Source organism: Callithrix jacchus, chromosome 16 (genome assembly GCF_049354715.1).
Source record: "Callithrix jacchus isolate 240 chromosome 16, calJac240_pri, whole genome shotgun sequence".
In the NCBI taxonomy this organism is placed as follows: domain Eukaryota; kingdom Metazoa; phylum Chordata; class Mammalia; order Primates; family Cebidae; genus Callithrix; species Callithrix jacchus.
The window spans coordinates 14,746,083-14,772,634 of NC_133517.1; the positions used below are offsets into that span (position 1 = coordinate 14,746,083).

Consider the following 26,552-nt stretch of genomic DNA (forward strand, 5'->3'; position numbering starts at 1 on the left):
AAAGAACTAGATTTTAAATATATCAGGCTCTGTGGCCACATGCTCCCTGTTGCAACTGCTCAGCTCCACAGTGGCATCGCAACAGCAGGCATAGACAAGAGTGCAGACAGTGGGCATGCTGTGTCCCAGCAAAACTTGACTGATGGGCGTGGAAGTCTGAATTTCATATACTTTTCACATATCATAAAAGATTCTTACTTTTTTTATACTTTTTCTAATCATTAAAATATGTAAAAACCATTCTCAACATTCAGGCTGCACAAAAACAGAGGCAGGGACCCTTTGGTCCGTGGGCTATCAGTTGCCAACCCTTGCTACCCAAGAATAAAGACATGGAAAGATGAGGGATGCATTCAAAAAGTCATAAAATCCATACAGAAATGACATTAGAAATTTAGTTTATAACCATTCACTATAAAGTAGATTTTTACTAATCTTGAACCACATCTAAATGACTTTAATTTTCTTAATACAAAAAATAACCTGCTTAAGGGATAAATCTGTGGTAATATTAAAGAGCAAGATGAAAAGTTTTAATACGTTTTATGTAGTATGAGGAGGGAGATTTTTGAGTAAGTTATTACTTTGAATATTTTTGGAATATTGGAAAATAATAGTATTTTGAATAAATTATGAATAAAATTGTTGTAGTTTGGCTTATCAGTGGACAAATGTTTTAAACGCTCTGAATAATTCAAAATTAAAAACACATAGATTTGGCCAGGCTTGGTGGCTCTTGCCTGTCATCCCAGCACTTTGGGAGGCTGAGGCAGACAGATCACCTGAGGTAAGGAGTTCAAGACCAGCCTGGCCAACATGGTGAAACCTCGTCTCTACTAAGAATATAAAAATTAGCTGAGCGTGGTGACATGTGCCTGTAGTCCCAGCTCAGGAGGCTGAAGCAAGATAATTGCTTGAACGCCGGAGGTGGTAAATGCAGTGAGCTGAGATTGCACCACTGCACTCCAGCCTGGGCAACAGAGTGAGACCCTATCTAAAAATAAATAAATAAATACACATAGATTCATACTTTATTTCTGAAAAACGAATCATTTCAAAATTATCAAATTTCAGAATATTTTCTTCATATTTGTAATATAAGCAAAAAGTTAAATATAATTTACATATAAATACTACACAGAAATATCAATTGACATATATATAGCTGATAATTCGTACTTAAAATATTTAATCAAGGCATTGTTGTACACAGCATTTAAACACTCAGCTTGCCTTAGCTTTTCTTCATCTGCAAGTCATTTAGCAATAAAAACCACTTAATGATTTTTATTAAAAACATAATGTCAAGCTGCACTTAACAAACTCCACACGTTTCATAACCAAAGCTTTCAAATGGTTATTTCCATCTAGTTTTAACTTGAAAACATATCACATGAAAGATACATATTTTCAGTGATAATGTGTATTTATTAATGACAGAAAAACTGCCTTTCTTAATCTCTGAAAAAACTCTCCTCATTAATATGAAATAAAAAAATAGAGAAGATAGTTAAAACCTGAAATAGAGTTTTCAGCAACAATAAGTTAAAACATAATGGAAAATATTAAAATCACCTTTAGTGTTTTGGGTAAATCAAGATTATCATTTTTAAAGCCCTAAATTTTGGATATAGAAAAAGTAGAAAAAAATTCCTTTTTATCAAAAAACATAAATACTCATTTGAAATATCCTTTATGATATATGATCATACCCAATAAAACCCCACCATTTAGTCAAAAAATAATGTAGTTTCACTAAAACGTGAATTTGAACATTTTCCATAATTTTTGGGCAGTTTTATAAAAGTAAAGCAGTTTCCTTAGGAAAAAAAGTCTGCCAATTAGAATACATTTTGTTAGAGACAGGGTCTCACTAAGCTGTCCAGGCTGATTTTGAACTCCTAGGCTCAAGCCATCCTCATTCTTTGGCCTGACAAGTAGCTAAGACTACAGGTGCCTGCTACCACACCTGGATGGAATGTGTATCTTCATTTTGAAAAAAACAATAAAGGTGTTTTCCTCTGAAAATAGTAAAATTCAATCTCTGGCTATATGAACATTCATGGACTTATACAAATGAAAACAAATTCTTGTGCTCCTAGAAACTAGTTCTTTTGACTAGCACAGTCTGTGATAGCATCTGGAAACTGTCAGCAAAATGTTAAGATTCACAAGCAAGCACTGGTGAACAGCATTGGACCTGGCGAATCATTTCTACCACCACTAAATGCATTTGTCCAAAGGGACTGTGTAGCGACGATGTCTTGCAGTCCTGTAATATCACCTAGTGTCTTCTTATTTCAGCCATGTATTCACAAATGCTTGAATTTATATTTAAACTCAATGTCATTCAATGGCGGCAAAATGCCCAGGCCTGCCCGGGACTGGTCCAAAGGCGGACATTTAGCTTGGCCCTCTACAAGTTCCAGTTCAAAATAAGAAAGCATCAGAATCAAAAACTGCTTGATTTCGTGGATAGCGAACAATCTTCCAGGACATATTGTAGCTCCTGACCCAAAGGGCATGTAGTGACACTTTAACTTGAGTCCATTACGATAGAAGGTAGTCTTTGTCTTCCCGTTTTCATCAAGATACCGATCATATTTAAAAGACTGCAATAAAAATACAAAGAAAACAAGTCTTTAAGTTAGTTTTAAAGAAATTTATCTCCTTCTCAACCTGGAAGCTCCAGAGAGTAATTTTCTGTTTAAATCTACTCCATTAGTAATTTAGCTTATACTCCACATTGAATCAGACAGTAAAAAGGAACAGAAGCTTTACGAGCTCAGGAAGTCTTCGGATACCTCCTATCCAGCTTGAACAATTAGTTCCTTAGGCAAAGCTACAGAGAGAAGAGTTCCCAGAAGAAACTAGAAGAATCGATATATTAGCCTCTAATTTCCTGCATTTGGGAGAAGGAGCTGCTTAAAAAAATAAAAAAGTGGCAGATTTATTATCATGACTGCAAATATAATCTAGCAAAGACTATATGATGGCAAATATCAGGACTAAAAATAAAAATACAGGCCATTATCTAAATTTTTCAAAATACATGAATATTTAACACAATTAAGGGGACAATCCCTATGACTACAATAATCAAATCAATTCTACCATTGTAAATTTCCTCTTTATTTAGATCTAGGTAACTATCACCTGGATATTGAACTTCAATGAACAGGCACTTACCGAAGGGTCTGGGTAGATTTCTGGATCTAAGTGCATTAACTGTGGATAAAGAGCGATGATGTCATCTTTTCGGATGTTGTAGGAACCGTCCTCAAGGAGCAAAGTGAAATCCTCCTTAGCTGTCCGGATGTTGAGGGAGGCACTGGAAAGCCTCAGCGACTCCTTGATTATACTATCTAAATATTTAGAAGAGAAGAGAAGAACAAATCAAGTATTTGAGGGTCACATAATATAGAGCCTGAAACACAGACAGCCTGGCAACCTATAACACAAAGGCTATGGGATGCTGATAAGATACAAATTTCCCAAACTTTCTTTCTCTGGCCATTACACTTTTATCAATGATTCAACTGTGTCTGATTTTTTTTTTGTTGTTTTGTTTTTGCTTTTATCCAGGGTCTCATTCTACCGCCCAGGCTGCAGTGCAGTGGCATGATCCTGACTCACCGCAGCCTCAGCCTCCCAGGCTCAAGTGATCCACCCTCCACAGGCCCCCGAGTAGCTGCCACCATAGGCATTTGCCACCACGCCCAGATAATTTTTTTTATTTATTGTTCGTAGAGACAGGGTTTTGCTACGTTGCTGAAGCTGCTCTTGAACTTCTAGGCTTAAGCGATACACCCACCTCAGCCTCCAAGTGCTTTGATTACAGGCATGAGCCACTCACCACACCTGGCCTGAATGTATTTTTAAATCTGATCATCTGAGTTAATAATAATTGTTGGATTAGAGATAATTGCGGTAATAATTGGGAAACAAACTGCCATCATTTTATAGAAAAGTAATCATCTACTAAAATTGGAAAAATCAGTAACCATCTTATGTAAATTATTCAGTTTACTGAGGACTTCTGAGATTTAATATACAGCTAGCACTGATATATACTTTCTTTTTTTAGACGTTTAATGTAGCTTCAGTTCAACATTTACAAAAACCTATTTTTATCCATATACCATTTGATGTGTGGCAACCCCTGCAGCCCGGTAAAGGCAAAAGGGACAAAAAGAATCAACTGAAAATGGCTGAAATATAGAGAGCTCATGAAACGTCCAGCCTAGCCTTTTAGCCTTATCCCTCGACTGTCGTATTTTAGGGTGGTCATTACATGATTGTGTATAAAATCCCAGAATGTTAGCACTTTGTTTTACAGATGAGAAAAGTAAGGCCCCCAAAAGAGAAGCGACATGTCCAAAGTCTCCCTAGTCAGACCCAACATGGAATCTAAGCTTCTTGTCTCCTTAAAGAAAATATCCAAAAAAAGGAAACTTTCTTACTATAAACATATCATGTTGTCAAGGTGTGGTGGTTCGTGTCTGTAATCCCAGCACTTTAGGAGAACCCATAACAGCCCATAAAACCCATCTCTACTAAAAATACAAAGATTAGCCGGGGGTGATGGCGTGCACCTGTAATCCCAGCTACTTGGGAAGCGGAGGAGGAGAATGACTTGAACCCAGGAGGCAGAGGTTGCAGTGAGCCAAGCTCACCCCATTGCACTCCAGCCTAGGCCACAGAAAGAGACTTTGTCTCAAAAAAAATAGATAAATAAAAATTAAAATATCATATTGTTACATTACTAGAAAATATAGAAAAGCAGAACAAAGAAAAATCAAAGAACCTTCAATTCCATCACTCAATCCATGCAGGTAATTGTGGTTTCTTAGTGGTTCTTCTCCCTCCTTTATTTTATGAAACTGACTAATATGCTTCCATTAACCGTCAGATTAGTGGTAAGAGGAATATGAGAAACAGTGTGTGGCAGTGCAGGGTGGTGGTTGAGAGAACAGCATCAAGAGTCCCACATAATAATGCATTTGATTCTACCCTGGCTGTAGCTTAACCCCTAGGTGTCAGTTTCCTCACTTGATACAAATAAATAGTAACAGTCCCAAATCACAGGATTGTTGTGAGTGAGGATTAACCAAGAAAACTCATATGAAATACTTAGCTTAATGCCTAGAATTCAGTAGGTATGGAATTTATGTTGGTCATTAGTGTTAGTTGTAGGACATAGAAAATGAAATGCAACATAACAAGTGCACCCACCTAGTACTGGCAGGTCATTCATTTGCGTTTGACTCAAACAAATGGGATTGCCTTCCAAGCTGACTTTTTGACCAGCATTCTCTAGTGTTCTTTTCACTTCTTCAGTAGCTGCTTTCATTGCTTCCGGGTTCCTATTAAAAGTTAAGAGAAAAGATGGACAGAAAATAAGCTTTTTCCATATTCTGAGATCTGCAAACTATTGGCCTTTCCCCCTCCTGTTAACTAGATGATGAAGGTATCAGTGGGGGAGGGAAAGGGATATTCCTGATTGCTTTTACTCCATTTGCAATTGTGTTTCTGTCCTGGGATATCAGTAAGAACTGCTGCCCTAAAAGGGCCTTGCTACATAAAAGTTAAACTTTGGTCAGGGCTTTTATAAATAAGTGTTTCTAATACTCGGTCAAGAGATCGAGACCATCCTGGTCAACATGGTGAGACCCCAGTCTCTACTAAAAATACAAAGAATTAGCTGAGCACGGTGGCGCGTGCCTGTAATCCCAGCTACTCAGGAGGCTGAGGCAGGTGAATCGCCTGAACCCAGGAGGCGGAGGTTGCAGTGAGCCGAGATTGCGCCGTTGCACTCCAGACTGGGTAACAAGAGCGAGACTCCGTCTCAAAAAAAAATACAGTACATTGAGTCTCAAATGTTTGACTGATAAGTATTTGCAAGACTATCATAAAATATGGCTACATTTTCCTTTATGATTTTAAATTGATGTTGTATACCTACTATAATTATGTGAATTTATTCTGGATGTGCTTTCTCAAGTAATAACTTTGGAAGATAGTTAACATTTGTGACAAATTAGTAATAAGTTCTTGTATCCGAAATTAAGTTTTAAAATATTTTATAAGACCTAAAGTCATCAGCCATCAATAGAAATTTGGCATTCCCAATCCTATGGAGTAGCAATTTTGTGTCTACATGATACTAAATATCCAATTTAATTAGAATAATTCAATAGACCATTCTAATTTCAAATTCCCAAAAGACTAACACTTTGGAGAGAAATCATGTTATGTAAAATATATCTTATTACAATTTTTTCTGTTACATACAGTTTTAAAAGGCAAAACCTAGCTAAGTCTCTTATCAATAATAATACAGTATGATTGATTCATAGCTCTTATAGTTGGTCAGATAAATAGAAAGACAGCAATTCCTAATTGAGTGAAAACATAAACTGTGAATGAACTAATAAAGACGGCATAGTTACTGCCCTGATTTTTGTCCATAAATCAGTAATCACTTAAACACATTTTTATGATTATGAAAACTGCATTTATGGACTTAAGTCAGCGTCGTGAGGAACAGCATGGAGTTAAGAGCAAGTGTGCTGGGCCGAGTGGCCTGAATTGACCCAACACCAGTACCTACAAGCTCTGTGGCTTGGGATGACATTTTCTCTGGGACTGTCTGTTTCTGTAAGACACTTTTATCAGTCATAGCTGTCTACGTTTTTGTGAGGACTGAATGAACTCATATATGTAAACACTAACACGCATTAGTGTTACGTTCTTGATTGATGGCATGAGAAAGCACTATGAGGCTTTTTATCTTTAAGTTAAAATGGTTTAATTTCTACTTTCTTCTAAAATAAAAAAAGAAACGGATAGGGTGTTAGTCACCTAATCATGTGAAATAAACTCCAGAAAGTCGCTGGAATGGTGTTTGCTTGCGATGCCCAGAGGATCACGAGGTGTGTCTTGGCCTTCTCCAGGTCATTGAAGGTGGACAACGTGTCATTCAGAAACATGCGCAGGCTGACCAGTTCTGAGACATTTCCCCTCTTTTTGAGGTTCTCGTGCCTCAAGCTCTCTGCCAGTTTTTCACGGGCATTGTGTGCAGTCCTAAACATGTGAATGGGGAGTCCTGCTACCAGAGCTGGAAAGACTTTGTCGAATTGCTTGAAGTTGTCAAGGTTGTTTAGAATATGTGCTCTCTGTGTGTCCTGACTTGTGAGATCTCTGCCAAAGAGAGTTAAATAGCCAGCTTCAAACATCACTCGGTAGCAGAAAGAATACATCCCTTCTGTCACCCAGGCAGAGGTCTTTGAGTTAGAAAAGACTGGAGGTCTCATGATACGTTGGAGGTTTTCCATCATGCTTTCTGTGAGGGAATTCAAGGCATTGCCCTGCAGGGTTTTGATGAAAGTGTTGTTTATGTTTTCAGTGGTATTTCCATCCCTCGGGTCAATGCTTCCATGCCCAAATGCCTGACACCAAATAAAACGTGTAGAAAAAAAAGAAATTAAACCTGACCTAGTCAGAGTAAATGACTGAAAAATGGATTAGAGACTTTCATAGTTCTTTACTTGTTGAAAATGGGAAATTTCCCTTGTGCAATTTCATAGCAAGTTACAAATAAATGGCCAAATTGTACCTTTCCTTTAAAGCCAAGTTCAGTGGAACTCCCCTGGATCACCCAAGTCATCTATTTCTTATTTCTTACGCTACTGCCCTTATTTACACATATTCCACATAAACTAATTGATAATGTTTTAAAATCATTGGTTATCATTTATATTATTTGTAGATTTCTTTTTCTTTTAGAGATGGAGTCTCACATTGTTGCCCAGGCATTGTGCGTGGCACAGTGATAGCTCACTGCAGCTCAAACTCCTGGGCTCAAGCAATCCTCCTGCCTCAGCCTCTCAAGTAGCTGGGACTACAGGTGTTCCATTGTGCTTGGCTGTAGATGTATTTTAACCAAACTTTAGGTTACTTACTCATAAAGACCAAAACTAATATTTATTTGCAGAAAGTAAGTAGTTGTTAGTTTTTTTCCTCAGTAACAGAGTTTCTTTTATTACATCTAAATGATGTTAAAATATCTTGCTATTCCTTAACAAAATGAAACACTGTGTGGTACGAGTGTGGTAAGACGATTGCTGAATGTTAGGTTTCCATCACTTGCACTCTTGGTGTTGCATAGACATTGCTGATGTGATGAGTTTTTATCTTTCTTACTCATACAGTGCCACGTGTTTCAGTAAAGCATTTAATGTTTATTTCACCCTCATTAGTTGGTTAACATGACAAATCTATACCTATTTTGACTTTCTAAATGATTATTACTAAGAAGCTATGTCTAATTTAATTTCTTTATGTTTCTAAGAATCTCCACACAAAGATAACTCTCTTCACCACTTTTATCTTTAAATCTAAGTACATCAAAATTTCTAAATAGAACCGCACGTAAAAAGGTAGAAGACAAACAGAATGGTATATTAATGTAAAACTGCTTACCTTTGCAGAAGTAGCAAAGTGAAATTTTTTCCAATCAAAATATTTTCCATGGCACAACACCTTATGGTATGACAAGGGATTTGTGATGAAGTGGACGTATTTTCCCATTAGTTTGCAGGTAAAAACATGACCATGTTTCCTTTGATTTGCCCTGAGGAACTCAAGAGGATTAGCACCAAATTGCAGAGCACAGCCCAGGTATGGAATCAACCCATTCTCCAGAGGCGGTTCACCCGTTTGCCTGTCAGACACATATGATAGACATGGATGATTACGTATTTGGCTTTTTACTTACATCAGGTATTAAAATTTGTCTCACTGACTTCAAACTTCAAAACCCTATAGTTTATTGATATTTGTTGTGTTAGATGGACCCTGCTCTTTCACTATGATAATAGGTTATATTAACCTAGTAACATGATATGTTGCTGAAAAGGATTGCTAAATCCATCCATTCATACCCTGTCCATATATACATTCATCCACATATACAGTCAGCAAAGTGACTATGTGCTCATCACTTTTCTCAATGACATGGGTGAAAGGATTTACATGGCCAACAAGATTCTTGCTGTGAGTGTGGAAACAAAATTACATTCTAGTGTTTATATTTTTGCTAAGCATACTTTGCCTAAATATCTCAAAATGTTTTTTTAATTATTTTCTTTAAAGACATAGAACACTGAATAGGAGAGGACTGCAGAACTGAAGTTTTCAAAATCTTCATAGTTTAAAGATATTACTGTTCTGTAGGGAGAGTTCAGAGAAGAATCTCGTGAGAAATTAGCTTATTATAAAATGAAATTGAGTAAGATAAACACGGACAGAATCATCTAGTGTAATTAAGTGCTCTTTTAAAATGTTTTTATTAGAAAATATAAACTTATTTTCCAACATAAACTTCTGTACCTCTTGATAGAAGAATACAGTATGGTCTGGGTGCGGTGGCTCAAGCCTGTAATCCCAGCACTTTGGGAGGCCGAGGCGGGTGGATCACGAGGTCAAGAGATTGAGACCATCCTGGTCAACATGGTGAAACCCCGTCTTTACTAAAAATACAAAAAATTAGCTGGGCATGGTGGCACGTGCCTGTAATCCCAGCTACTCAGGAGGCTGAGGCAGGAGAATTGCCTGAACCCAGGAGGCGGAGGTTGCGGTGAGCCGAGATCACGCCATTGCACTCCAGCCTGGATAACAAGAGCGAAACTCCGTCACAAAAAAAAAAAAAAAGAAAGAAAGAAAAAGAAAAATACGGTATAAAGTAATTATTTTTCTTCTTTTAGTTTGAAGATAAGTAGTTTAATTAAAAATAAAAACTATCAGGCCTGAATTAAAATACCTTAAAGGACAAACTTGCAATAGGTAGACAACACATAGCAATCTACAAAGCTGACATATGCTTGGGGTGATCTTCTCTTTTTGAGGTTAACATAGCAGAGAATATCTACATGCCCTCCCCACAATTACTCCTGGAGCCAATTAGAAGTTAAATAAATGCCGGGCACGGTGGCTCACGCCTGTAATCCCAGCACTTTGGAAATCCAAGGCGGGCAGATCATGAGGTCAAGAGATCAAGACCATCCTGGCCAATATGGTGAAACCCCATCTCTACTAAAAATACAAAAATTAGCTAGGTGTGGTGGTGCATGCCTGTAGTCCCAGCTACTCGGGAGGCTGAGGCAGGAGAATTGCTTGAATCTGGGAGGCGGAAGTTGCAGTGAGCCGAGATCATGCCACTGCACTCCAGCCTGGCGCCTGGTGACAGAGCAAGACTCTGTCTCAAAAAAAAAAAAAAAAAAAAAAAAAAAGAAGTTAAATAAACTGTGGTTCTGGATCTGACTGGTATTTGTATTTCTTGCATTCTTGAACCAATTGTAAATAAGTGAAATTGATGTCACATACACTTAGCAAAGTTTCCCAATTCACCATAGTTGATTAACATTGATTTAAAAACAGTAATAGAATGATCAACTCAGGCTCTATGCTCCTGTCCAGGCTTAGGCTGAGTCTATATGATGCACAAGAATGAGCTTAAAAGAGAACATTTATTTAGTGAGAGTATCCACAAAGTCATGTGATAGAAAGTAATCCTTTCCATTGCAGATTCCCACTTGCTACTTCTATCCTTACTAACTGGGCTTCCTCTTTAGATACACATATAAATGTACATAGAGACCTTATAAAATTTCTGTCAGTTATGTTTAACAGCAGTGTACATTTACATATTACCACCTCTATATGCTGATACTACCAAGGGAAGCTGTCATCATAGATTTTGTTAGATATAGTAAAAAAGATCTCTTAAAATTCAAATTAAATTTTTCATTTAAAAAATAAGGAAGATAATGCTAATACGTGTTAAGTATAGAAAACCAAATTTACTGTGTAATAATGAAGGTTTAAAAAAAACAAATGTATGAATGAAAGAGCAATTTAAATATAAAACATTTCTTACCTTCTCCTTATTCCAAGAATAAGCCATAGACAACAGCATGCTGCTATAGCAATCCCCCAAATCAAAGATATGGTCACCATTTTGCAAATCTAGGCCAAAATCTCTGAGGAAGAAAATCCCTGATTAGAAAGGAAGAAGGTCACTGAACAGAGACTCAAGCTAGGCTTTTTATATACATAGTACCCAGACCCATTAACTTGAGCTTGGTTGACCAAAGCAAACAATTAGCCATTTGTTCATTCTACTAGAAAAAAAAATGGTAGTAACTGGCCTTGAACTAAGTCCACAGGTATCAGAAGTGGTTCCAAAGCAATCAGAGAGCTGCAATACTTGATAAGTTGAAGGTCTCTCAAATATATGTTGACTTAACATTCGGACCTGGGGACAACAGCTAATATTACAAGTTTGGTATGTGTAAAAAAGAACAAATAAGCCTGTTCAAGATAGGCATAGCTAATAAGTATATAAAATATAATAATTTAAAGAAAAAGAAGCATGAGTTATTAAGCTTATAATTTGGTCTCGTTAACTTTAAAGAAGAATTAATTTAAATGCTTTGTCAGAGAGATGGTGATCAAGTTCAGAGGAAAGAGAACTGGTAAAGACATTTCTGTTGCTTCATGTTTCAGTGCTTTTATAAAGTCATAGATATTTTACTACATATAGTAACATGTTACTTACCTAAAGTGCTTTTATAAAGTCATAGATATTTTACTACATATAGTAACATGTTACTTACCTAACATCCTCAAGAGAATATTCTACATAAGTACATCCTTTAGATAAATATAGCTTATGGAAGCATCAAAATTGTATCTATCATTTTTGTAATTAAAATATGGTTATTAATTTTTCTAGTTGTTAAAATAATACATTTCATTTTAAGTAAGCTAAGACTAACTAAAACGTATCTTGGTGGAAAGTGAACATCTGTTAATAATTTCCCCACCACGCTACTCCACTACTCGGAAGTAACCACTATTAGCTGTGTGGCATATATTCTTCCAAACTTTATTTCTGTGTACCCAAAAATATTAGTTGAGCATTTAGTACATGACAAGAACTTTTCAAAAGTATTCTAGTTACAGGCATTAACAAGATAGGCAGGTTTCCCAATCTAATGGAAGCTAGTCCAGTGAAGAAAGAAATAATAAAATACATGTTATAAAAAAACAAACAGGTTATAGAATGCTATGGGGGGATGAGGACAACTTCAGATATGATGATCAGAGAAATGTTACCCGAAGATGTGACATTTCAGATTTGAAAAACAAGGCACTACTCGTGAATATCAGAAGGAAAGATATTCCAGAAAGAGGAAGCAACAAATGCAATGTCCTGAGTCAAGGATCAACTTGGTGAGTCTAAGAACCGGAAAGAAGGGAGTGTCCTACTGACGCAGAGTGAATGTGAACTCACAGAGTTAAGACAAAGGACAAGAGGGTGGGCAAGAGTACTGCGTGTGTGTGTGTCTGTGTGTGTGTGTGTGTGTGTATCTATACATATATATGTATAGATATATATACACACAGTATCCTCTCTATATATTTATATATATAAATATGTATAAATAATTATTTTGAATATGTGTTTAATCTTCCATTGGATAAATGTACTATAGTTTATTTAACTGATTTCCTATTGATGGACATGAGAGTTGTTTCCAGTTTTGGCTATAGACTCCATAGATTTATTTCATGGTGTTTTGTTTTTCTGTGGTTTTTTTTTTTTTTTTGCCTTTTTAAATAGAGATCGTACATCTTTTTGTGTATTTATCATTATAATTATTAACATCAATCATTGTAGGCAGTACATACATTTTTCTTAGAATCTAGGTTTTTGGGGGCCTTCATGCATATTATTGACACAGGTGGATTTTTTAAAAATTAATATATCTTTTAAAAATACAGCTTATAAATAAGCTGACCTCATACACAACCAGTCACAGCAGGGCATCCCAGTCAGATAAATTGCCAATCTAATACACAAACAATTCAGCCCTTTAGAGCCCCTTCTCAGACAAAGGAAGAACAAACACAAATGGAAGGGAGGTCAGACATGGTAGTGTGACGTGGTTTGGCTGTGTCCCTGGCCAAATCTCATCTTGAATTCTCTCATGTTGTGGGAGGAACCTGGTAGGAGGTGATTGAATCATGGGTGCAGGTCTTTCCTGTGCTGTTGTCATGACAGTGAATAATTCTCATGAGATCTGATGGTTTTAAAAAGAGGAGTTTCCCTGCACAAGCTCTTCTTTTGTCTGCTGCCATGTGAGATGTGCCTTTCGCCTTTCACTGTGATTGTGAGGCCTCCCAGCCACGTAGAACTGTAAGTCCAATAAACCTCTTTCTTTGGTAAATTGCCCAGTTTCAGGTATGTCTTTATCAGCAGCATGAAAGAAATGCATTCACAACCTTCCTCACCCCATCTCAGAATGCCAGGAACTCCTTTCAAATGTAGCCTTGTCAGTGTTTATCTAGATTTTCTTTATCCTAATCTTTTTACTCCTGCACTTACAACTCCTCTTTCATACAACAAAAGCACAGGAAACACACACACCCAGAAAAGCAGAGCCTTAAATATTCATATTTATTTATTTTTCTTATTATATCTGGTTTATATTTTCCCTTCTCAGGATGTCACTTCTTGCTGCTGTCATGTGTCCATAGATGGTACCTATCACAGCTCACATATGCTGCTTCTAATCCAATGGCGGAAATTCAGATAGTTTTGTTACGGTTGTCAAAACTATTAATAGACAATAAGGAAATACTGAAAAATTTTCTGATGAGTGCATGGATTTTGTCACATCTTGATGTGTTTTTAGCACAGTGCCTGGTACATCAATTATTGAATGAATGACAGCTCAATGGCATGTCCTTTGACTGTTTTTCTCTTCTCTATGTTTCAGCTGGTAAAGTTTTATCTATTCTCTTTATCTGTGTCTCTCTGTCTCACCATCTTTCTTTCTGTGTGTCTGTCCAGTTTCTCTGTCTCTCTGTGTGTCTCTCTTTCTCTCTCTGTCTCTGTCTCACACACACACACACACACACACACACACACACACACACACACACATCTACTACGTGCCTGGCTCTGAGTCAGCAGTGGAGACAGTGTCAACAGGAAAGCCCTGAGCCCTGAGCCCTGAGCCCTGACCCTGTGGAGTTTCTCCACATCAGGAGAAAGAGTAAGTGCTCTGACAAGGGACAGGGCTATAGTTGCCAGAAAACCTGGCATATAAACTGAGTTTATCTAAATTCTAATCCCGCCATAGCCTGTCAATCTCCTGTGTGTTTATATGGAGTAGTAAAGAGGGCCACACTTCCTAAAGTGTGGAAAAAATACTCGCTCGGGGCCTCAGAAAGCATAAAGCCTGAATCAGATATCTCAACCCCATGAATGGAAATATACAAAACATGGACACTTGAACCAGAGGAGTAGAATGTAGAAAGAACAATTAAAGCTATGAGCTTATGTAAACTCACTTATGGTATTAGGTATAGTTTCTATTAAATTTCTATGCAATGAACATAGAACACACACATCACTCTGATTGCTTTAAATAAAATGAACTGTGAACATGGTCAAAAAATTGAGTCAAACCAGTTGCTTTTCTGAATTCACAAGTTAAACCACCTCTCTATAGTGGAACACAGATTATCACAATTAAGACAGCACTTTGCATTTTCCAAGAACATTACAGAGCTGTCCTGAATCAAGACTGTATATGAGGTTTCTAAGTCAGAGCAGGTTAGTGGGAGTTTGTTGTGGAATGGGCTGGTGAAGTCTTGTGATTAATTTGGGGCTTTCATAATAAATACATTTGAGCCACATTTTCATGAAGCCATAGGAAAAATAAAACCAGTTATGGCAAATACAAATATAGATTTGAATCTTAAATAAATGGTTTTCAGGTTGTAAATGCCTAGCAGGACTAGAGAATAAGAAGGTGTTGACAAATTCTAAGAGAATCATCCTAATTTTTTACATCCATTTTGAAGTTTTCACTTTTTAAAAGCTTCTCATGTGTATTTTTCTACTTTAATGAAATAACTAACTTGGGCAGGACAGGTTAAAGATGGCCATGTTAAAGATGAGGAAATACAGACAGGAAGGTTTAGTGGGAAATGTTACACGGCTTGAATTAGTTTAAATAGTCAATGAAGAGAATGCTGCAATTAAATCTAGATTTGCATTTTGATCATTAAGTATTTACCTTTGAACAAGATGCCTTTCCTCTCCAAGTCTTTGCGTTCTTATCTGTAAAATGAGAATGATTATAGTGCATGACTCGTAGATATTGAGATGAAATAAGACAATGTGTATAAGACAGCCTAATGCTTGGCACAATCTATGCTCAAAATATTTGCTGCGGTTAAAAAACAAAATCCAGGATTCAAGCCCAGATTGTTCTGAATTGAAGTGCGATGGTCCAACACTTGACAGCACAGCGTCTCACAAGAAGGACAGGGGAGTCGAAGGCCTCCTGACTACAGGTTTAGGAAATGGTAAACATACCACCAACTGGGTGTGAAAAAATCACGTTTTTCATTCATTCCTTCACGTGAACTTAATATGTACTTTGCACAGGGCACCTTTTAGGTTCTGGAGATAAAGAGATTGAGACAGGCAAAGTCTCTGCCCTCTAGGGAACATAGCTAACCAACAGGAGAACAAGCATATTTATTTGATTTCTGACCAAAAAAAAAAAAGCACCATTTTTTTACTATCAGAAAAGGACTGACCAGTGCATCAATATTCAGTGCCAAGATCTTCGGAAACTTGCTTCATTTAATCTGCAGGGTAGTACCATGAAGCAGGCAGTGTTGCCTGAAGGTACGGGTGGCTGACTACAGCGAAACTCTGGTTCCAAGCCCAGGGCAGCTCCTACTATGCCTGCTGTAGCGCAGGAAGAACTCAATTCACCCAAGTTAAAGGCGGAATCAAAGACTAAGTGGTTCCTTTACTTTTGTGATAAGGTCTCATCCCAATCAGACTTCTGAAGCTTAGTCCAAGAAGCCCAACTCATTCAATGGACTCATTGGGACCAACTAACCTTACCAGTTCAGGTAGACAGACAGAGAGAGAGAGGGAGGGGAGGGGAGGGGAGGGGAGGGGAGGGGAGGGGAGGGGAGGGGAGGGGAGGGGAGGGGAGGGGAGGGGAGGGGAGGGGAGGGGAGGGGAGGGGAGGGGAGGGGAGGGGAGGGGAGGGGAGGGGAGGGAGGAGAGGAGAGAGAGGAGGAGGAGAGGAGAGAGAGAGAAGGAGAGGAGAGGAGAGAGAGGAGGAGGAGAGGAGAGAGAGAGAGAGAAGGAGAGGAGAGGAGAGAGAGAGAGGAGGAGAGGAGAGAGAGAGAGAGAGAGGAGGAGAGGAGAGGAGAGAGAGAGAGGAGGAGGAGAGGAGAGGAGAGAGAGAGAGAGAGAAGGAGAGGAGAGGAGAGAGAGAGAGAGGAGGAGAGGAGAGGAGAGAGAGAGAGAGAGAGAGGAGGAGAGGAGAGGAGAGAGAGAGAGAGAGAGAGTCAGAGGGAGGGAGAGAAAGAGAAGAGTTTTTTCCTGAATGTGAGCAATCCTGGCTCATTTTTTTTTTTGAGACGGAGTTTCGATCTTGTTATCCAGGCTGGAGTGCAATGGCGCGATCTCGGCTCACCGCAACCTCCGCCTCCTGGGTTCAGGCAATTCTCCTGTCTCAGCCTCCTGAGTAGCTGGGATTACAGGCACGCGCCACGATGCCCAGCTAATTTTTTGTATTTTTGGTAGAGACGGGGTTTCACCATGTTGACCAGGATGGTCTCGATCTCTTGACCTCGTAATCCACCCACCTCGGCCTCCCAAAGTGCTGGGATTACAGGCTTGAGCCACCGCACCCGGCCAATCCTGGCTCATTTTATCTCTCCAATCTCATGAAACTATTTCCAAACGGACATACTAAAGGAAACCAAATCTTGAGCCATAGAAGAAGCCATCTTGTCTTCTCAGGCCAGCGCAGGGCAGTTCATTAGCTGGGGTACAACTTTCACTTTCCTGACTTTCCCTAGCTCCTAGGAGGAAGGCCGAGGTTCCTGAGAGATGAAGCACAGAGAGAACAGAACAAACCTCTGTGTATTAATGGCTCTGGAGTTGTTCCTGAACTGGGTCATTGCTAAAGTACTATTTTCCCCTGCAGATAAAGGGATGAGAAAGAAGAAGAATTTTCCCTATAGGCTAACAGAACAGAAGGTGGTGAAGAACCATGAAGAATGTTAACACCTTGACCACTCACTCGTTCGTCTGTTCTGTTGTAAAAGCCAAGTTAAGTTCTGTTGTCTTCTTTCCGGTATTTTAAGAAAATGCTAAAACGTGATGAACGTATCACCAAAATGTGTGGCAGAGCATGTACTGTGGGGCCAGGGTCTTCACATACATCGTCTCATTTAACCCTTACAATACTGCGATGAGAAAACAGGAGCTCAGCGTTTTCGCAGCTTCCCAAAACTCAATTCACGGGAGTTGCAGATTTAGGATCCAAACCCAGGGCTCTGGGACTCTGCAGCTCACGTGCATGCCCTTTATATTTTAGAGTTTTTCTCCCAGAGCTCCAGGGCTCCCTGTTAGAGTGGGGGAGAAGACCAAAAGAGAGGCTCTGCCCACTGCCCTCTTCTGCTTCATGAAAGGGGACCCTATGTTTCAAGGAAGGGCTCCATAACTAAAACAAAACAACATGAAAATAGCACAAGCTCTTTGAAAATCACTGTGGAATGCCAGTTACCCCACAAACCCCATGCTGTCAGATATTAGCAATGATTTATTTACTTTTTATTCATTTTTCTTTAGATAAAGTTTAAATACCATGATATTTGCCCCTTTAAAGAGTACAATTCAAAATTTCTAACATATTTAAAGACCATCACCCCTGTCCAATTCTGGAACACTTTCATTATCACCAAAAGAAATTCTGTATCCATTTGCAGTCACTCTCCACCCTCCGTCCCTGGCAACCACCAATATACTCTCTGTTTCTATAGATTTGCCAGTGCTAGACATTTCATATAAATGATCTAACACTATTATATCTATATGCAAATATGTGTATATTTGCATCTGACTTCTTCCATTTAGCATAATATTCTCAAGGCTCATCTACATTGTAGCATTTATCAGTATTTCCTTATATGGCTGAATAATATTTCACGATATGGATACAGGACATTTTATTTACTAATCAGTTAATGGATATTTGGGTTGTTTTCACTTTTTACTTACTATAAATAGTGCTGCTGTGAACATTTACAGACAGGTTTTTGTGTGAAAGTATGTTTTAAATTTTCTGAGTATGTAGTTAAGGGTGTACTTGCCTGTCTTATGGTAACTATATTTAACTTTTTGAGGAACTGCCAAACTGGTTTCCAGAATTACTGCACCATTTTACTTTCCCATGAGCAAGGAAAGAGGGTTCAAATTTCCTCATATGGTTTGTCAACACTTATTACTGTCTGTTTTTTAAGTTATAGCCATCCTAGTGGGTGGTAAGTGGTATCTCATTGTGGTTTTGATTTACTTTTCCCTAATAACTAATGATGTTAAAAATCTTTTCATGTGTTTATCGCCCATTTGCAAATCCTCTTTAGAGAAGTGTCTATTCAAGTCCTTTCCTTATTTTGCTAATCTGGGTTTCTGTCTCTTTCATTGCTGAGTTGTAAGTTTATTCCAGGCAATTAGATCCTTATCAGATAAAATTTTTAAATATTTTCTCCCATTCTGTGGGTCATCTTTGCACTTTCTTGATACCGACCTTGATGCACAAAAGTTTTTGTTTTATTTGTTTATTTACTGATGGAGACGGAGTCTCGCTCTGTCACACAGGCTGGAATGTAGTGGTGTGATTTCAGCTCACTGCAACCTCCATCTCCCGGTTCAATTGATTCTCCTGCCGCAGCCTCCTAAATAGCTGGGATTATAGGCATACACCACCACACCTGGCTGATTTTTGTATTTTTACTAGAGACAGGGTTTCATCATGTTGCTCAGGCTGGTCTCAAACTCCTAAGACCTCAGAGGAAACACCCACCTCAGCCTCCCAAAATGCTGGGATTACAAGAGCGAGCCACCATGCCCAGCCTTTTTATTCTTATTTTTTGAGATAGAGTCTTGCTTTGTTGCCCAGACTGGAGTTTATTGGTGCAACCTTGGCTCACTGCAACCTCTGCCTCCTGGGTTCAAGAGATTCTCCTGTCTCAGCCTCCTGAGTAACTGGGACTGTAGGTGGCAGCCACCACATCTGGCTAATTTTTGTATTTTTAGTAGAGATGAGGTTTTATCATGTTGGCCAGGCTGGTCTTGAACTCCTGACCTCAAGTGATCCACCCGCCTTGGCCTCCCAAAGTGTTGGGATTACAGGTGTGAGCCACCGTGCCTGGCCACAAAAGTTTTAACATTGATGAAGTGCAATTTATCTATTTTTTCTTGGCTGCTCAGACTTTTGGTGTCATATCTAAGAAACATTGTCTAATGCAAGGTCATGAAGATGTATGCTTGTGTTTTCTTCCAAAGGTTTCAGTTCATTGATTCATTTTGTGTTAATTTTCGCATACGGGATGAGGTAGTAGTTCAACTTCATCTTTTGCATGTAGATATCCAGTTGTCCCAGCACTGTGGAAACCTATTCTTTTCCCCATGGAAATCTCTTAACTTTCTCATTGAAAATCAGTTGATAAATGCATGTGTTTGTTTCTGGAATCTCAATTCTATTTGATTGATCTATATGTCTGTCCTTATGCCAACAACACAAAGTTTTGATTACTATAAGCTTGTCGTAACTTTCAAAGTCAGAAAATGTAAGTTGTCCCAATGTGGTTTTGTTTTTTTTTTTAAGATGGAGTCTCATTCTGTCACCCAGCCTGGAGTACAGTAGTGTAATCTCTCCTCACTGCCACCTTTTGGGTTCAAGCGATTCTCCTGCCTCAGCCTCCTGAATGGCTGGAATTACACTTGCACACCACCACACCCAGCTAATTTTTGTATTTTTAGTAGAGACCAGGTTTCACAATGTTGGTCAGGCTGGTCTCGAACTCCTGACCTCATGATCCACCCGCCTTGACCTCCCAAAGTGCTGTGATTATAGGTATGAGCCACCGCCCACCGCGCCCAGCATAATATGTTCTTTATCAAGACTGTTCTGAATATTCTGTGGATACTTTACATTTCCATGTGGATTTCAAGATCAGTTTGTCAGTCTCTGTAAAACTGGAAACTGGAGTTTTGATAGGGATTGCTGTTAATCTCTAGTTCGATTTGGAAAGAGTATTCCATCCTAACAATACTGTCTTCTGATCCATAAACATGGGTGCCTTTCTATTTATTTAGGTCTACCGTAAGTTATTCTAATGTTTTGTAGTTTTCAGTGTACAGCTATTGTATTTCTTTTGTTAAATTTATTCCTAAGTATCTTATTTTTATTTATGCTATTGTACAAGGAATTGTTTTTCTTAACTATTTACAGATTTTTTACTGCTACTGTATAGAAACAAACTGGTTTTTGGATGTTGATTTTACATCCTACAACTTTGCTGAACTTGTTTATTAGCTCTATAAGCTTTTATTGTGGATTCCTTTGGATTTTTGATATGTAAAATTAGGTATTCTGAAAATAGTGATGATTTTATTTTCCTTGTATTTCTTTTTCTTGCTTGACTGCCTTAGATATAACTTCCAATACAATGTTGAATAGAAGTGGCAGAGCACTTGTCTTATTCCTGATCTTAGAGGAAAAGCTTTCAGTCTTTTACCATTAAGTATATTAGCTGTGGGTTTTTCACAGATTTCCTTCAATCACGTTGAGGTAATTCTCTTCTTTTTCTAGTTTACTTAGTGTTTTTATCATGAAAGGGTGTTGATTTTTTGTCAAATGCTTGTTCTGCATCTATGGAGATAATAAAGTAGGTTTTTTCCTTATTGTTTTAACATTGTGTATTTCATTGTTTGAATTTATTTATTTTTTATTTTTTTAGAGATGGAGTCTCACTTTGTTGCCCAGGATCGAGTGCAGTGGCATGATCTTGGCTCACTGCAGCCTCCACCTCCAGGTTCAAGTGATTCTTCTCCCTCAGTTTCCCAAGTAACTGGGACTACAGGTGCGTGCCACCAGGCCAGGCTAATTTTTGCAGTTTTAGTAGAGACAGGGTTTCACCATATTCTCCAGGCTGGTCTCAAACTCCTGACCTGGTGATCTGACTGCCTCAGCCTCCCAAAATGCTGGGATTACAGGCTTGAGCCACCTCGCCTGGCCTGTTTGATTTTTTTGTATGTTAAAGTATCCTTGCATTTTGGGGTAAATCTCATTTGGTCGTGTGTATGATGCTTTCATATGTTGCCAGAGTTGGTTTGCTAGCAGTTTGTCTAAGATTTTTGCATTACACTCACAGAGGATATTGGTCGGTAGTTCATTTTACTTAATATCTTTGTCTCATATGAATATCAGATAATAATGGATGGATAGAATGAGCTGATAAGTAGTTCCTTCTCTTCTAATTTTTGGATGAATTTACAAAGGATTAGTGTTCTCTCTTCTTTAAATGTTTGGTTGAATTGACCAGTGAAGCTATCTAGTTCTGGAGTTGTCTTCATAGAATTTTTTTCAATTCTATTTTAATTTTTTGGTTGTAAATCTATTTAGTTTTTTTAAATTTCTTTTTGAGTTAATTTTGATAGCTTGTATCTTTCTGAAATGTGTTTAATCTATCTAGGATATCTGATCTGCTTGCATATAATTGTTTTTAGCATTTCCTTATAATTCTTTTTATTTAAGTAAGGTTAGCAGTAATAATATACTCTCTTTTATTCTTAATTTTTATAATTTGAGTCCCTCTCCCCCTTTCTTTTTCAGGTTAGTTAAAGGTGTGTCAATGTTGTGTTGATATTTTTAAGTAATTAGCTTTTGGTTTTGTTGATATGTCTATTAATCTTCTATATTATTTCTTTTATTTCTTCTCTGATTTTTATTCATTCTGTCTTGCTGCTTGCCTTGAGTTATCTCACTCCTGCTTTTCTAGGTTCTCCAGGTGAAAGGCTAGGTTATTAATTTGAGATCTTTCTTCTATTTTAATGCAGGCATTTCAGTTATAAGTTTCCCTGCAAGCACTGCTTTTGTGGCATCTTGGAAGTTTAGATTTGTTGCATTTTTATTTTATTTTATGTATCTCGAAAGTATTTTCTAATTTTCTTTGTGATTTTTTTCTCTTTATTCATTTGTTATTTAGGGGTTAAGTTTTTTAATTTCCACATATTTATAAATTTCCCAGTTTTTTATTAAATTCTTTTTAATTTTATTTTATTATTATTATTTTTTTGAGACAAAGTCTCCCTCTGTTGGCCATGCTGGTGTGATCTCAGTTCACTGCAACCTCCACCTCCTGGGTTCAAGTGTTTCTTGTGCCTCAGCCTCCTTAGTAGCTGGGATTACAGACATGCATTACCACACCCAGCTAATTTTTGTATTTTTACTAAAGGCTTGGTTTTGCCATGTTGTCCAATCTGGTCTTGAACTGTTCTCATGTGATCCTCCCACCTCAGCCTCCCAAACTGCTGGGATTACAGGCATGAGCCACTGCACCTGGCCTGTTCTATCCATTATTAAAAGTGAGATACTGACGTATCCAATTATCATTATTGAATTGCTTATTTCACCCTGAAATTCTGTCACTTTTGCTTCACATACTTTGGGAATCGGTTGTGAGGTACATATATGTTTATAATTGTTATAACTTCTTGATGGATTTGCTTTGATCATTATAGAATGTCCTTTCTTTGTCTCTAGCAAGTTTTTGTCTTACATTTACTTGCCTTTTTCTCTATTATATGCATTTCTGGAAAATATTAAATATGTTACAATCAAAGCACAAATCAGAAGTAATATGAAAATAAGGTAAATATTTATTGTTCTAGAGTTCGTTCATTTTGTTCATTTCCTAAGGTACAAATGTTTGTGCTAGAAATTTGTTTCATGCTTAAAGAGACTAAGGTGCATATCGCCCTCTAGTGGAAAACCATGTACATTGACACATCCTCTGTAGTTAAGCATGAGGAGGCAACCATAACCCTTAGTGATAGAATCACGAAATAAAATCCTAGAAAGTTCTATATAAACCCAGTTCACACAACCAGATCCCAGCAGTCTCTCATGACAAATTTGAAAGCCAACAAAACCTGGGCTTGGGAAAGATTCTCTTTGGCTGTTGTAAGCCACAGTGACTCTGGTACAAAACAAGATGGCAACACCATTAAGGGACAAGATCCTGGAAAGCTCAGACCTAGAGATACCAGAACTAGTCTACAGGAGTTTTCCTATTTCCATAGCGTGTGGAGGAATATGACAAACCCAGCAGTGGGTCAGATTGCCAGTGACGGCTGCTACTTGACTCCTACTGAACATAAGATTCTTTTGCCAGACTACGCTACTGGACCATAGATAATACTTTTTTCTCCTCTGGCTGCCTTCGAGGTTTTTCCTTTGACTTTGCTTCTCATTGGTTTTACAGTGATATTTTAGGGTTTTTTTCTTTTGAAATGTTGGTTTATTTTCCTTTGTTGATTTTGGATAATTCTTGTCCACCATCTCTTCTTTTACCTCTCTCTCTCACTCTCTTCTTCTGGAGCTCCAATTACACGCATGTTAGACAGTTGTTATTATCCCACAGCTCTCTCTCTCTCTTTTCTGTTTGTGTTTAAGTTTAATTCCGATTTACTTACTTTCAAGTCTGGTGATTCTTCTGTAGTTTCCAGTTTGCTAGTAAGTTTATTGAATGAATTCTTCACCTCTGAACCCATGTTTTTTATTTCTAGCATTTCCACTTAACTTGTTTTTTTAGTTTCTGCATTTCTAATAAAATTCTTCATTTGTTAATGCCAACTGTTCACCTATTCTACTAGATCCTTTAACACAGAGGTTCTCAGCCCCCAGGCTGCTGATTGTTACCAGTCTGTGGCCTTTTAGGAAACACAGCAGGGGTGAATGGTGGGTGAGGGAGCATAACTGCCTGAGCTCCACGTCCTATCAGATCAGCAGAGTCATTAGATTCTCACGGGAGTAGGAACCATATTGTAAACTGTGCCTGTAAGGGATCTAGGCTGTGTGCTCCTTATGAGAATGTGACTAATGCCTGATGATCTGAGGTGAAAAGGTTTCATCTCCAAACCATCCCTCATCCTTCCCCCCAGTCTGTGGACAGATTGTTTTCCACAAAACCAGTCCCTGGTGCCAAAAAGTTTGGGAACTGCTGCTTTTAAATACTAATCATGGTTGTATCAAATTGCCTGTCTGTCAATTCCAACACCTGGGTCATCTCTGAGTTCAGATCTGCCAAATGCTTTAACTCTTGAAGATAGATTGATTTCTCCTACTATTTGTAGAATTTGTCTTTCATGAGATTTAAATGGTCCCATGTCACCTGGCAGGGGAAAAAAATCACCATGAGAGAAAAGGGAATTTACTAAGGACTGTGATTCAATAGGAAGGCTTGGATACTTTCAGTCAAGAGCAGGGTCTGGTCAAAGTATATGACTGAAGCAGAAAGGGTCTCTGAAACCCAGCCCCCAGGGAAGGCAGTCAAGCTTTTGGGGGGAAGAAATGGCATGTGAATATAAAAACTGTAAAAAGCCAATATAGTAATTTTATTGTATAATAAAATATCAGGTGGAACACATCCTGCTGTTTGCACAGGGATTCAGACAAGCAGCATCACAGAGAGTCATCTGGCTGTGTGGAATCAGTTGGGTTTTTTAAATTAATAGAGTTCCCTTTTTGCAACAAGTTTAGGTTTACAGAAAAATTGAGCTGGTAGTATAGAGACTTCCCAGATACCCGTTCCCCTCAGTTTCCCCTATTATTAACATTTTTCTATGCTATGTTACATTTGTTACAGTTGATATATTATTATAAAATAAGTATATTATTAATATTCAAGTTCGCTGCTTCTGCAGTCTTATGGGTTTTTATAAATGCATAATGTCATGTATCTGCCATATTACTATACAGAAAATAGTTTCATTGTCATAAAAATTTCCTTTTTCCACCTAGTCATTATTCCCTCCCCTCAAAACCCCTGGAAGCCGTTGACCTTTTTACTATCTATAGCTTTGCCTTTCCAGAATGCCATAGAGTTGAATCATAGAGTATGTATCTTTTTAGCCCAGCTTCAGTCTAAAAAGTCTGGATTTCACTTATAATATTTATTGAAGACTTTTTCCCTGTGTCATGGCCTGAGAATATTTTTTTTTTTTAAGACGCAGTTTCACCATATTGGTCAGGCTGGTCTTGAACTCCTGACCTCAGGTGATCTGCCGCCTCAGCCTCCCAAAGTGCTAGGATTACAGGCGTGAGCCACCGCACCTGGCTGAGAATTTATTTTTTTAATCATCGAATATATTTCACAGTATGGATTTGCCATAATTTGTTTATTAATTTACCTGTTGAAGGACATCTTGGTTGTGTCCAACTTTCAGCAATTATGAAATAAGTTGCTATTAAAGTTTCTGTGCAGGTTTTTGTGTGAACATAAGTTTTTCATTCATTTGGGAAAAAACCTTGGAACACTCTTATTGGCTTGTATGGCAGACTGTATATACCGCTCTAATAAATTGCCAAATGGTCTTCCAATATGGCTGTACCATTTTGTATTCCTACCAGCAATAAATGCAAGTTCTCGTTCCACATCCTCACCAGCATTTGGTGCTGTTAGCTGGAACCAGTTTTTAGTAGTGTCACAATGTGCAGCAACAGTATTTTAAATGAGAGTCCACTGGGGAACAGATGCGATTTTGTTCTGACTTCTCTTTTGGTGTTTGGGAACAGAACTGACATCTTTGGATTTAGTAAGTCCTTTGGGTGCTTGTACCTTGTTGATGAGAAGAGTTTATGAATGAGTACTGGATGTCCTTCTAATTTAAACAGGTGAATCCTTAAGCAATAAATTGAAAAAATAAGAACAATGTTTTTGTAATGCTACTTTAAACTACGTAAGGAGGAATGTGTCATAAAACATTGTCTCTGCTTGGAAAGGTATTTTGAACAAAGCTATTTAAAATGATCTCCTTTAAGAACCTAGTTAAGGGCTGGGTATGGTGGCTTATGCCACCTAGCACTTCAGGAGGCCAAGGTAGGTGGATCATGAGGCCAAGAGATCGAGACCAGCCTGACCAACATGGTGAAATCCCATCTCTACTAAAAATATAAAACTTAGCCCGGCATGGTGGCACGTACCTATAATTCCAGCTACTCGGGAGGCTGAGGCAGGAGAATCACTTGAACCCCAGGAGGTGGAGGTTGCAGTGAGCCAAGATGGTGCCACTGCACTCCGGCCTGGACAACAGAGCAAGACTGCCTTGGAAAAAAAACAAAAAGAACCTACTTAAAACTGAAGGTTTAGTAAACTGACTCCAAGTGAAACCATGATTATCTTTCACGTACCTCTGGCCCTCCACTTCCCACCCGCTGTCCACTGAGACGGGAAGAAGTGAGTCCAGGCATATTTTATTGGGCTTCAATTTATTGTGCATCTCAGATAGTGCACTTTTTACTAATTGAAGGTGTGGTAATCCTGCATTGAGCACGTCTTTTTATGAATAAGCAAATAAAGTGGTTTCTTGA

The 26,552-nt window shown here is 38.2% G+C and overlaps 1 protein-coding gene across 1 annotated transcript; it reads right to left on the reverse strand.

Annotated features, from left to right (window-relative positions):
* Positions 1–386: 386 nt before the first annotated feature.
* CYP7A1 (cytochrome P450 family 7 subfamily A member 1) lies at positions 387–11,083 on the reverse strand. The gene is made up of 6 exons (XM_002758928.5): positions 10,940–11,083; positions 8,485–8,725; positions 6,865–7,451; positions 5,236–5,366; positions 3,190–3,365; positions 387–2,612 (listed from the first exon to the last, which is right to left on the reverse strand). The coding sequence occupies exons 1-6, from the start codon at positions 11,017–11,019 to the stop codon at positions 2,313–2,315; spliced, it is 1,515 nt and encodes a 504-aa protein (XP_002758974.3). The 5' UTR covers positions 11,020–11,083; the 3' UTR covers positions 387–2,312.
* Positions 11,084–26,552: the final 15,469 nt, after the last annotated feature.